Raw genomic sequence first — 13,727 nt, forward strand, 5'->3', positions numbered from 1 at the left:
AGACGAAGTTGGAGTCTTTGGAAGCTGCTTCCAGCCCCGCAACGCTCGTTGACCCGGAGGTAAGAGCTAGCTTGTGAACTGATTATTTGTTCGGCGCGGCAGGTCACGGTGGGGCCAGAGAGATTGGTTCTGATGAGAAACTGAAGGAGTTGTTGCAGCCTTCGCAGGAGATTCTGGTGGAAGATTTTAGGGGAGCTGCAAGGGATGGTAAACCGCGACTCCTGGGTATATGTAGGAGATGCAAAAAGTGACCAAGAAAGATGCCGAGAGCGACGGAGATCGCGGATGGGGGTTGGGGACGAAGGCCCGTTTTGGAAATAAATAACAATATTCTGGATCGATTTAAAAATATCAATAAAGAAAAGTTCAATACGCGACATGTTAGAAGAATGTTGGGTGCTGCATGCAAATAAAAGATAAAAATAGTCCGTTGTTTCTTGGGTGTCCTCACCCCTGGTTATCTCAAAGTAAATTTTGATGATAGTGTGGCGATGGATGGAAGGTCAGGAGGGGTTGGATGGATTTGTTATCAAAGGTTGATTGCAGCGGGTGGTCGGGGCATGATAGGTCTCACTATTGCTGGAGCAGAGCTGTGGGCAGCTTGGGCCGGTATATCCTATGCGAGGCGGGTGCTCGGGGCTGAGCGGGTGTACCTTGAGGGGGATTTTTCTATTGTTATAGTTTGATCCGAGGTACGGATAGGTACGGAGATGGTTACCCACTTATTCGGGAGACTCGCAGGTTGGCTATGGAGATGGATGAGTTTTAGGCAGTACATGTCTTTCGGGAGGCGAACAAAGCAGCAGACTGAGTCGCCTCCTATGTTGCACGGCATTCCGAAGAGTTCCGCTGGACATCCACAGTAGAGCTTCCATCCTATTTGTATTTTTTGGTTTCTTCTGATTTGGTAGAATATACTCATGTTAGGGCTATATGAATTGCCATTTTCATCAAAAAAATAAAATAAAAATAAAAATAGCCCATGCCGCATATCTGTTAGAGAAATCACGTTACTTCACAACCAGAGGTATACGTTCTCGATTGCAGCAATGACTTTGTAACGTTTTACCAAGAAACTGGACAACCTGGAAGGTAACCAGGGGGAACATGCATCTATCTGCATGCAAGCTAGTTCTGGGCTTTAGGCAACAAACCAAATCCATGGGCATTAGGGCGTATCTTTTCTGAATGGGAAAGCTAAATTAGCTTATCGCATCTCACTAAAATTTAGCAAGAATTCTTCCGTGCAAAAAATTTAACCAGACCAATAATCTTCAGAATAAATCGGTATAATGTGCTCTAAGTAGCGAGCGTTTCCTTGATATCAAACAGTACCATGTAAAACAATCTCATAGTAAACCTTTCACATTTTACCGCTTTCAGGGAAGAATCTTTATCCATCAATGCTTCTAAGGAATAGAACAGAATACTGAAAGCAAAGTACAGTGAGATCCAACAAAAACAAAAGAAGGCAGCCTCAAGCAAGCACCTGACCCCAATGAAGCACAACAAACACAGTCCAGAAGCTTAAATCCCAAAATTTACATCCCATAAACGCATAAGAATGGGTGGCGCTAATCACCATGCTATGTTGAGCAGCATTTCCTGGTACTGTTGGTCTCTGATGCCGAGACTGCGATGGTCTTCCCTTCTTTGATGCCTCCAGTAGGTCCTTGCCCAGGCTCGTCTGAAGAGATGTTTTTCTTGCTGATGCTTCGATAAATCTCAGCAAGAATCAATTGGAAGGCCTTCTCCACATTTATAGCCTCAAGGGCAGATGTCTCAATGAAGGATAGCCCCTCCCTTTCAGCAAAGCTCTGCGCATCTTCAGTGGCGACCGCACGGAGGTGACTGAGGTCACTTTTGTTACCAATGAGCATGATCACAATGTTGGAGTCAGCATGGTCGCGAAGCTCCTTGAGCCACCGACTGACATTCTCAAATGTTGTGGGCTTCGTCATGTCATAGACTAAGAGGGCACCAAGGGCTCCACGGTAATAGGCACTGGTTATTGCCCTGTATCGCTCCTGGCCTGCTGTGTCCCATATTTGTGCTTTTATTATCCTGCCCTCCACCTAGAGTAGGAAAGAATGAAGCATTAGGCAAGGAAAAGGGGGCAAAAGAACATATGTTCCAGTTCTGATGAAGAATACAAGAGATACTCAAAATATGCAAGGCATTCTCTTGAAATATGCAGACTAAAAACCTCAAGAAGGTATCTGAGAAGACAAGTAATCACAACAAAATCCATAGATGAATTGATGGGGTTGCAAAACAAGAAGATGATATAGTTTTGGTACAGGAAAAAAAAAACATTTAAGGCATACAGGTAACAAAGGCAGCAGAGACATGATTGTACAAATCTAGCTTCATCATAGGCTTCTGACATATCAATCCTCAAAATGATCATATGCATAATGACCACATGGCAAACTTGAGAGGATGAATATCAACAGCCTATATGCATCACTTTCACTTATTACCACCAAGACAGAATATAAAGAAGATGCGCACATAAAGTAGAACATAAAAAGTCTCGAATAACTCCAGATGAATTGAATCCTGGAGACAGGTCTGCTACTGCTCTCTGCATGCATGTTGAATGATAAAATAGAAGGCGTGAAAACTCAGAAGGAATTCTGATGCATAAAAATTGCTTTCTGAGTTTTTTACAAGCTATTTCAGCAAAATCAAATCCTGGAAGATAACGTGATCACTGTTGTTATCAAGGCATTAGCAGATCAAGGCACTTTTCAGACCACAAGGTTCCCAGGTTCCAACTATTGATTAAGTTACAAAATGAATTTATGGTGACTAATTTCTTCAAGATGTACTCTGCTAAAGCCATTGTTCTTTATTCTCATCATTTTACAATCAAAAGTCAAAAAAAAAAAAAAAAAATTCACAAAGCATGGTTGATTTTCTGATGTGCTTTATTCAACGGAAGTCCTGAATGCCGTTCATATCTATAAAGGAAAAGAACAGAGAGGACATACATACTTTATTCCAATCGAGAAACTTAAAAATCTAGATAATGGTTAGTCCAAGATTTCTAGAACCTTCTTCAAAGATTAATGGCAGGGAATGGGGTCTGGGCCAGTTCCTTAGATCCTTGAAGCCTTGTCTTACGTAGATTAATGGATGTAGTCTAAGCAAGAATGTCAAACTTTTAAAGTCCAGATGAACAAGCTAAAGGACACCTGACAAATGGATACTCTGCCAAAGACATCACAATGAGAGCTTTGTAAGTGCTTATTTCAGCCTTTATGAAGTGCTGAGTTCTTAACTTCTTCCATCAGATAGAGAATTATTTTTATTTTATACGCACTTTGCACGCCTGGTTGTCTCTGGGATCAGAACAAACGGCCCAACATAAAAATTTGTGTAAAGAAAATGGCAATACAATATAAAGATTGACACGTGATTTTTTTTTTAACCTTGCAACAGCAGCCATTTGTAGTAAACTAACTTCTTTCCTGGGTGTATGGTCTACTGATCATTAATGAGATCAAGCAGTCAATTTTCTTCTACAGGTGCATGCATGAAGACTCTGTCAGGATGGAAGGATAAACGAAAGTGTAGAGTGTTAGTTGGAGTTTAAATCGAGATAATGTAATTGTGAAACATCTCCAATTTACAGACTGTTGATGGAAAAAAGGATATTGGAGACTGACACATGATGGAGAAGCACATTAAATCACAGCAAAAAAGTATTAGCCCTCACATAGAACCTAACGCATTATCCAGAGAGAGCTATACTTGCATCCCAGACTCAAAGAAACTAATTCCGAAAAGCACAGGACACTGGTCACATCATATACATTATGATCAGAAGGAAGGGATCTTGCTGATCAAAAGGAAATATAGAAACAAAAACAGCCTGTCAACTAAAACTGACTTTCTTGATACTAACCTATCCATATTATCCTACTCCAGCAACAACCTTACCGCCCACAAAGGATATATTGTGAATTTCCTTCAGGAAATGTTAAACAAGGTCTTTGAGCTCATTAATTGTGATCGAGCGAAGAGACAGCCAAAATGAGATTTAAAAGACAATCAAAGGGCAGCACAACACCAATTCATAAGAAACTTGTGAGAGGCTAAAATTATAAGAGCAGGTAGAACACCACATTCATAATTATACTCAGACTGAAAGGCATCCTAGGAGGAATAGTAGCATTATGTAGTGCAGATGACATTAGCTTACAAGGAGAAATATATAAAACCTTCATCATTGCTTTTGATGTGCAAGACATAGAATTGTTCAATGTGTCACCTACTATATGGATTCCACTTTGCCAATAGCTCCTATCCAGATCCACATACTTCAAAACGAAAAAGAATTCAATATGGCTTACAGTTTCCATTATTGTAGCCAGCCAGCCATATGCCACACATCCAATGCTTTACGGATATTAACCTTAGCCTGTTAGCCACTATTGATATAATGGATCTCAATCCCATGGGGGCAAAAAAGCAAAATAAAAGAGGAGTGTCATTTATTCACGTGGTGTGCATGAGGCCTGTCGCCTAACCCATGCATGTACCTTGACACTGCTGATGCTGATCCCAAGCTCAGATGAAAAATGTAGAATATTGGTATTAAGTTGATAGCCGGTCATAAAAGTATGTCAAACTCTAAAACAAATCCAAATCCAAGTTTGGTGAATGAGGAATCATAAAGCCATCCCATACTATTGGGACAAAGCTTGGCAGTTATGATGTTATGACTCCACAATCCACATGCCCTTCTTTCTTTCTTTCTTACAATTGTACTACAGATATCTTTATCTTTTTCAGGTAAAAAAGGTCTTCCTCAATAACATGACAGCCCGCCCTAATTTCCATACTTTGAGTGGTCAATGCAATTTAAGCAATGGTCCATCATGAAAGTTCAGACCACCATGACTTAAATAATGATCCAAACTAAGTCCTTGTAGTTCACCATACTGTAAATCTTAATCCTGCTTTTCACAAAAAGAAATCTTGAGCAGAAAAATACCAAATCTGACCACTTAAAGAATTGACCTACAGTGTTTTACATTCTTTTACCCATACATTGCTTGTCATTTTAGTTGCATTCTGCAAAACACCACTTCGATTGACCAAGAATTTAAAGGTCACTTTGGTTACTTAAAGATTACATTGGTGCCACCTAGGGGTCGCAATCGGGTCGGGTCGGACATAAACGGGTCGGGTCGGATGCATGTCGGGTCAAAAAATCATAAATCTGAACCCGACCTGTTTATTAAACAGGTCAGGAATTATAACCTGAACCAGTCATGTTTAATAAACAGGTAACCCGACCCGATCCGACCCGTTTAACCTGTTTAATAAATAGGTAACCTGTTTAGGTCCCTCGCACTCATTCTATTAGACGCCCGGAAGTCCATATTCTAAAACCCTAGAGCAAACTCTTTCCCGACGAGACGATGGCTTCGAAGCCTCCTCCCTCTCCCTCCATGGCCACCAAGAAGTGCAAGGTCGACCAAGAGGAAGATCTCCTCTCCGCCCCAACCACGACATTGACCCCCAATCCCTTGACTCCTCCGCTACAGCCGTCGGCGCCGGTGGGACGACGGCACCGCCTCCGGATGCCGTGGAGGACGACGAGGCAGACGAAGAGGAGGACGTTGGGAAGCTCCTGGAGCCCCTCTCGAAGTAGCACCCTTGCCGAGATCCACTGCCTCGCTGACCTGGACCTGCCCACCGGAAGCTCTTCGTCCACGGCTTGGGCTGGGATACCACATCTGACGGCCTCTAATAGAAAGTGGACTTCCGAGCGTCTAATAGAATTTGAAATCGCGATTCGCGATAGGCTCCGCTCTGCACTCGCGATGGGCCTTGCGGCCCTTATCCATCAGTCCTAAACAGGTTATACGGATAAATGGTTATCTGATATAACCCGACCCATATATTAAATGGGTTAAACAGGTCATACATCTAAAATATGTATCCGACCAAATTAATAAACAGGTTAAACGAGTCAACTTGTCTACGACCCGAACCTGTTTAGGCCAAACCCCAACCTGTTTATGACAGGTCGAACACGGGTCGATTTGGCGGGTTGGGTCATATTTTGCCACCCCTAGTGCCACCTTCAATATTTGGCTCTTAGACTCCATTAGGATTCCCTTTTCATTGTTATTAAATAAACTAATTGTCTCTGATATCTCCACCCACCTCTCACCCAAAAAATAATCTTTTTGTAGAGCCAAAGTTGTCTAAAATGCTAAATTGTTATCTTTTATACGCACAATCTATTACTTCCACATGAAATACATATTAAATTAATAATTATTGTGTATAAAAACATATATATGCCAATGTATGACTAGTGCATGCCTTGACATGCAAAATACTTGTATTCTTTATTATAATGCATTTTTGACTTTACTACCAATAAATCATAAGTACTGATACAAAATAATATTCTTTAGCACCCCCTCAAAAAATCACAGACACATACACACATTTTGTCGGCACTAAAGGAAGGTTCAACCCCTTCATTCCTCATCTTGTTCTTCCCTTTCCACAAGCAAATGCAGAACAGCTAACCTCTCCAACTCGCATCTTCTTCTCTTATAGATTAACACATTCATGATTACCACCATTCTTTTTTCCATTTCCCTTCTAACTGTCTTGTTGTCTCATCACCAAAGGCACAAATATCAAGTACTCTATTCTTTGAAAAACTACAAGGAATCACTCAACCAAAAGAAATGTATTTTTTTGACCAAGTCAGAATACATCTTAATCATCCAAGCTTTGTGATATATAAATAGATGGCTGGAAGGTCTTGAAATAGTTCAACTACAAACAACGTGATACTAAGTTAATCTGTCAGGAGACTGCAAGAAATTATGTAACAACTCCAATGAGCTTATTATTAGAACAATTGAGAAAATTTCAGATGCATCCACTGAATCTGCAGATGGTCGGTTACTGCAATTAAAATGCTATATAATATTTTGCTGCAGGCAAAAGAAAATTTATATCCCTTTATAAAATTGCTCTTGTATATTTCGCCGAACAGAGCTCATGACATGGAGCCACAGTCGTTAAAATATCACCACCTTAGGCAATTCCACCACCTTATAATAATACCAAACAATCATTCTAAAACCCCAGAGAAGATCAAGCAAACTAAATGGGACATTTAATTCGAAATCCAGATCTCCAATGAGATCAACTCATAATGTACTAATGGAATTAAGGGAGTGTCGATACCTACTTACTGAGTCTATTTACACTCTCCAATTTTACACTCCTTAGCCATGATTCAGGCACAAATCCAACAGAAACCGAGACAGATCTTGGAATTCCGTATCTTTATACAACAGCCCAGCATCAAACACAAACAGCCACCAGACATTAAACACATTTTAATTTACATTGGCATAACAACGGCCAACAAAAACCCATCCAGATCTGCAGCATCAGAGCAAGAAACTTAAGCCAGAATACTATGATCCAACAAAATACTAAACTAAAAGAAACCCACCAAGAACCTAAGAAAACCTTTTTTTAATATATAAAACTCCTAGAAAAAAGAAAATGCGGTATTCAACCCAAAAACATCATCCGCTCAAACCCTCCGAAAAAATCCAGATAATTGAAGAATCCTCACAATTCAAAAAAAAGAAAAGAAAACCAAGGATCAGACAGAACCAAAACCCATCCTTATTCAGAAAAATCAAAAACTAAAAGAACGAACATCACATCACGGAAAAAACACAGACGAAAAGAAAAAAGATCCAATCAAGAAAGAAATCGCATAAGCAGCAGAAGATCTGAGAGAGAGAGTGTGTGCGCGCGCGCGTGTATTAGGGAGATACTTGGAGGGTGCGGGTGGCGAATTCGACGCCGATGGTGGACTTGGACTCAAGGCAGAACTCGTTGCGCGTGAATCGGGAGAGAAGGTTGGACTTCCCCACCCCGGAATCGCCGATCAATACCACCTTGAACAAGTAATCGTACTCCTCCTCCGCTCTCCTCGCCGCCATCTCTCTCCCCTCTCTCCCTCTCTCTCTCTCTCTCTCTCTCTCTCTCGCGCGCGCGCGCCTCTAGTCTCTTTCGAGCGCACACGTCTTTCGAGCGAGTGATGAGACTTGAGAGGAATGGTATCCAGAAGGAAACTAATTTGTTTTTCTATTCCCGAAACGCCCCTAGAAAACTCCCTCCTACATGAAGACAAAGCCAGCTATGTTTTGTTTGCTTCACACGTGTCACCGCCGGGTGACAGTACGACGCCTGGACCGCGTCGGTCTAGGTCCATTTAATTAACCTGACCGGAACTAACTTTTAGACCGAAGTCCGGGAAAAGCGTCACGGTTTCCGCCGACGGTCCATTATTCTATTTATTAATAACGGGTAATCAACTAATGACCATTATTAAATCATCGTACTTGCATTGGCAGCTCGCGACGACTCCGAAATGCTCGAGTTGTAACCTTTACTCTACCTAAATATTTTTCTTTTAAATAAGTATGACCTATATATATACTATAAATAAAGACCAGCTAAAAATATCATCATTTCAATTTGAAAAACTGTTAAATTATAGTAAAATTCTTGACTTAAAAACCATAATTTTAGTTTGGAAAAATAATCTTGATGCGGACAAACTATAGCGGTTTAATCACCATTAGGGACTATAATGGATTATAATGGAATACCAACATCTGGGTTTAGTAATGTCCGGTCCGGTTCAGTTGGGTCTAGTCTGGGGAGGGTCATGTCAGATTTGAATTTAAATATGCAGTAATGGTTCGGCGGTCAAGTGGGCGGAAGGGCGGTGGCCAAAGATCCCGACGCCTCCGTGATCGGAGGCTGTCATGCCGTGAAGGGGATGGTGGGGCCCAGGAACAATTCATCCATGCAGCTGGCTATGGGTCGCTATGGAGTAAACTTTGTCTTTTTTTTTTTTTTTTGGTTGGTACCATGTGCCGCTGCACATGATAAGGGCCAAAGACAGGGAGGTGGGTGTGCGTTGGTTGGAGAGCGTGCAAACCGATCCACTAAGAAGTTAGGATATAATAGTGGCTAGCTTAACACAAAATTAGCTGCACGGCTCATTTATCAACAGCGGTTAGTTTAGCTAGTTTAGTGTACTCTGCACAAATTTAGCTGGGTCGCCTCTTCCGCAGCTCATCATTTCAGGATCTTTATATAGAATAGCAGTAGCCCCATTCCACAAGGTCTCGATCGTGTTTTAGCTTTTGATTTCTCGTGGCGCACTCACATCTATGTGTAAGTGGGACGCCGGTTCTCCAAAAAATAATAATAATAAGAAAGGTCTTGGATTCAATACTGGATTCAAAGACAGAGATTTGGGTGTGATGCATATGTTCATGTTAATAGGTACCTTCCACTCATGCTTTGATACTTTTCTTCGGGTTGATAGATCGATGACATGCTATATGATGTGATGCATGCTCCCATGTAGATTCTACGCAGAAAAGAAAAAAAAAAAAAAAGGACAAGAGAAGTTTTAGAACAACGTCTAGAAAACTCAAAATATCGGTCAACTTGAACATGACAAAGGGTCTTACCCACTGCAAAAGGGATTAGTTTGGTTAAACTGAAGTATCTAACCTTCTGAATTGGTCGTGCAAGACTAGTAATTCTAGAGACATATCGACTTGCATCCTCTATAGAATTATCGCATCTCTCGAGATGGTAAAACTAGCATATATAGATGATCATCGTCTATAGCCTAATGTTGGAGTGGATCTTGAAACACAAAGTAGGTAATGGTCAAAACTGGGACATTCCTTTGAATGATCTTTCCAAATTTATACTTTCTTGCAAGTAATGCTAGCTCCTTCGTGGCTGAAAATTAGGACTATGATTCCCACTTTTGCAGATCTCCTATGTATATGATAGATGTGGGACTAAATATAGGTCAGTACGGATTCTTATGACTCAAGACCTCATTCAAAAAGACTAGTTGGAAAGTATTATTTAAATTTTTTTAAGTCTTATATAAGTATCCAAGATATTTCTAGTGCATAGTTTATTTTTTTTATTTTCACTGATTTATCAAAAATTCATTTTCTTCTGAAAAAGCACTTGTCTTCCTTAGAGATGGCTATAGCAAGGGACTTCGGTCCAGCTCATAAATCGTTGGATGGTTTCAAAGTAGGGGGTGAAGTCCTATCTTTTCTCTTCAATACTGTTAATGAATAGTTACGTCCCTGCCTAAACAATCAAGTGGTGTTTACATCAAAAAAATAAAAAAGAAAAAAAAATGTTAGTTTTCTCCTTAACCATCAGATCAAGAGTTGAAAATCATTAAAATAGATTTTTTTTTCTCCATGACTTTTGTATACATCCAAAAAAATAGAACACGAGAGATTTTATACACTTATCCAGTAACTTTGGCTGTAGTTAGCTTGGCTGACAGGGTCCCTTGATCAAATTCAACAAGAAGACCTTCCTCAATGCTCAGTCTTTCACCTTTTCTCGATTTCCTGCTGTTTTGCAAGACAAAAAAAAAAAATAAAAAAAATCAATAAAACAATCTTTGTGACTCAAAGAATATCATGAGGGTCTACAGTAATTCAATGGGGTAGTTTGTGTAAGTCCATGCTACATGGGATCGATCAGATATTTTCTCCAGGGCAATGAACCATATGCCTTTGCTCATCATCTTTCTTCAAGCAATAACCGAACCAGGCACCATCAAATTAGCTCTCTCTCTTCTTCTTCTTTTTTATTTGGAGAGGGGGGGGGGGGGGGGGGGGGGGGGGGGGGGGGGGGGGGGGGGTGGATAATTATTCAATCAATAGTTCAGAGCATAGGCAGGTAGCCCCCATTAATGATGATTGAGATGCCTTGAAATGTTGCAAGAACTTTGTTTTGCAATTTAGTTATATTGTTAAGCCATAAAATCTTGAGTTTAATTACTTGCACCCCTTCTTTAATCTACACCACTTACAAATAATGCTCATAGTATTCCATTGCGGAAAATCTTTCTTCAGTGCGAAGTCCAAGCACCATGAACTGTTTCTCAATCTCCACTTCTCATTTCCACCACCTCCATTTATTACAACGTAAGGGAAATGCATGAACCACCCCTAGTCACTGCAAACATCCTCACGAGCTCTTTGCCTCTCCGAACCTGGGACCGACGCTCATCAAGATCCATGGCACGAGTGGGCCAGACGCCCCTCACCAATAAGATATATAAATGGTGCTCGCCCCTCACTTGTCCCTCACACAAGCCCAAGGCCAAAACATGGGAAACCTTGGCAAGCTAGTGTTATTTGTCACTCTAGTCTTCGTAGGAGCCACAAGTGCATGGTCGACAGACCCTCAGGTTCCTTGCTTCTTCATCTTTGGAGATTCACTTGTGGACAATGGCAACAACAATGGCATACTGTCACTCGCTAGGGCTAACTACAGACCCTATGGCGTCGACTTCCCCCAGGGTGCATCTGGGAGGTTTACTAATGGCCGGACGATGGTCGATATTTTAGGTACAAACATGCATCAACTATAGTTTCACTAGCCACACGCATGCCCATGCATTACATAACAATGTTGGTCTTACTTCTGTTTGTTTTATATAATGTCAGCACAATTTCTAGGTTTCCGAAGCTTCATTCCACCATATGCAACAGCTCGGGGGGATGAAGTGCTCAGAGGCTTGAATTATGCATCCGGAGCTGCTGGCCTTAGATCTGAGACTGGGAGCAATTTGGTAATCCTCTGACAAATCACACACACTCTCTCTGTTGAGTCTATATGCTGTATAAATTATATATACTGCATTAGCGATGAGACTGGGGGACATTTGCTTTGGTTCTACAACACTGTCTGCATCTTATTAATGACCATAAATGCATAAGTTCTTTTCAGGTGGTGATTTAGTAATGCACAAAGGATCAGTTAATTACCTTTAACATCTCAGGCCTCATGCAGGAAATCTCATCTTATAATCCATATATAGCCATGCACAATTTTTTGTCAAGCCATGCCAACCTGAGAGTTCATCAGCGCAGTGATTATGTATCGAAGAAGTAATCAATTGGTTTTTCTGTGTGCTAACAGGGACAGCACTACCCTTTTGCCGAACAAATAAACCATTTCCGCAACACAGTGCAGTACATGAGGAGGACCTTCAAGGGGAACACCACTAAGCTGAGAGATCATCTAAGCAAATGCATCTACTTTGTGGGAATGGGAAGTAATGACTACCTTAATAACTATTTCATGCCTTTCTATTATCCTACTAGCTACGAGTACAGCCCCTCAACTTTTGCAACACTCCTCCTCCAAGCCTACTCGCAGCAATTAATGGTAGGTATCATCATCATCATCATCATCATCATCATCATCATCATCTTAACCATTCAGACCATTGATGATTCGGTTATTCGTTGGTTTCAGCAATTATATAACTTGGGTGCACGTAAGGTGGCGATAATTGGGATCGGGCAGGTTGGCTGCATACCTTACGAGCTAGCCCGAAACCGCAACAGCAACAACGGCAGAAATAATAGCCAATGCAATGAGACGATCAACAAAGACATCACAATTTTCAACAACGGCCTTGTTCAGATGGTTAATCGCTTCAACAAACAGAAATCTGGAGCGAAGTTTATCTATGTAAACACCTTTCAGACCTCGAAGGATATCGCTGCGAATGCAGCTTCTTATGGTAAGTTGCTGTTCCAAACATCACCAAAAAGCCAAAGTTATTGGATAATCATCTTCTAAAATGGTGTCATGGAGCAGGATTCAAAGTGGTCGACAGGGGATGCTGCGGTGTCGGGCGGAACAATGGGCAGATAACATGTCTACCATATCAAACACCATGCTCTGATCGGACCAAGTACTTGTTTTGGGACGCATTCCACCCTACAGAGGTCGCCAATGTTATCTATGCCCGGAAAGCATATTCTTCCAAGTCGAAATCCGACGCATACCCGATGAACATACAGCAACTTGCAAGGGCCTGAAGATGATGGAAGGGCTCTCAAGGGAACCGATCTTGCTTGTTGGAGCTAGAAGAATTTATGGATGCTTTCAGCTGTTAGTTATCATCAATTTCCTTTTAGTTTGGCCTTAGTTACTTGCAGTGTTGCTTCTGCCTTTTGAGGCATCTCTACTTAATTTGATGTATTGGACCTTGGTTACCGTAGTGCTTTTAAGTCAGTCTCCTTTCTTCTTACTTCTGAGAATCCTGACCTTTTCTCCCTGTATGCATGCTTCCCTAGTCTAGAGCATTGCATCAATAAATCCATGCAACGTATCTCGAACGACAGTTATATAGAATATCGAAGTGGCATGGACACAATTCTCATCAACTTTCAGTAGGCCTGATTGGGCAAATGGTACATCATGATCAAAGAGGAAATGAACAAATGTCTGCTTAGGAACTGGCTAATTTTTGCACAAGGATTACACAAATAATCACCTAGTATAGATATGGATACTGACTAGAAAACACCAAACAAGAATGCATACATATATAGAAAAAGCCTAGCACTAGTAATTTCTAATCGAATGCAGACAATCGAAAACCCCCTCTTCGCTGTTTCCTCTACCGATAGCATTGGCTACTTTAGTTTGAGGTTGCTCTTGCAAGCAGCATGTTCATTGTACACTCCATTAGTGTTTCCATTGAAAGCCTTCCTTGCCGAAGGCATCCCAGAAGACAGGCTGATCTCTGTTTGAGCATGGAGCCTGTAAGGGAAGGTAACTGATCCCCGAAG

The 13,727-nt window shown here is 41.2% G+C and overlaps 2 protein-coding genes across 4 annotated transcripts; one reads left to right on the forward strand and one right to left on the reverse strand.

Annotated features, from left to right (window-relative positions):
- Nucleotides 1-1,282: 1,282 nt before the first annotated feature.
- Nucleotides 1,283-8,095, reverse strand: LOC103704764 (ras-related protein RABA2a-like). 2 transcript variants are annotated; one of them, XM_039133591.1, is made up of 3 exons: nucleotides 8,060-8,078; nucleotides 7,842-8,029; nucleotides 1,283-2,075 (listed from the first exon to the last, which is right to left on the reverse strand). In XM_039133591.1, exons 2-3 carry the CDS (start codon nucleotides 8,007-8,009, stop codon nucleotides 1,587-1,589), a joined length of 657 nt encoding a protein of 218 aa, XP_038989519.1. In that variant the 5' UTR covers nucleotides 8,010-8,029; nucleotides 8,060-8,078; the 3' UTR covers nucleotides 1,283-1,586. The 2 variants fall into 2 exon arrangements, with proteins under 2 accessions (XP_038989519.1, XP_026659518.1); XM_026803717.2 differs by having other exon boundaries at nucleotides 7,842-8,095.
- A 3,142-nt stretch (nucleotides 8,096-11,237) lies between these two features.
- LOC103704762 (GDSL esterase/lipase At1g33811) lies at nucleotides 11,238-13,183 on the forward strand. Of its 2 annotated transcripts, none has more exons than XM_008788184.4 (5): nucleotides 11,238-11,486; nucleotides 11,586-11,710; nucleotides 12,061-12,309; nucleotides 12,400-12,670; nucleotides 12,748-13,183. In XM_008788184.4, exons 1-5 carry the CDS (start codon nucleotides 11,246-11,248, stop codon nucleotides 12,969-12,971), a joined length of 1,110 nt encoding a protein of 369 aa, XP_008786406.1. In that variant the 5' UTR covers nucleotides 11,238-11,245; the 3' UTR covers nucleotides 12,972-13,183. The 2 variants fall into 2 exon arrangements, with proteins under 2 accessions (XP_008786406.1, XP_038989521.1); XM_039133593.1 differs by having other exon boundaries at nucleotides 11,598-11,710.
- Nucleotides 13,184-13,727: the final 544 nt, after the last annotated feature.

The sequence above is a fragment of the Phoenix dactylifera genome, chromosome 14, assembly GCF_009389715.1.
Source record: "Phoenix dactylifera cultivar Barhee BC4 chromosome 14, palm_55x_up_171113_PBpolish2nd_filt_p, whole genome shotgun sequence".
Lineage (NCBI taxonomy): Eukaryota > Viridiplantae > Streptophyta > Magnoliopsida > Arecales > Arecaceae > Phoenix > Phoenix dactylifera.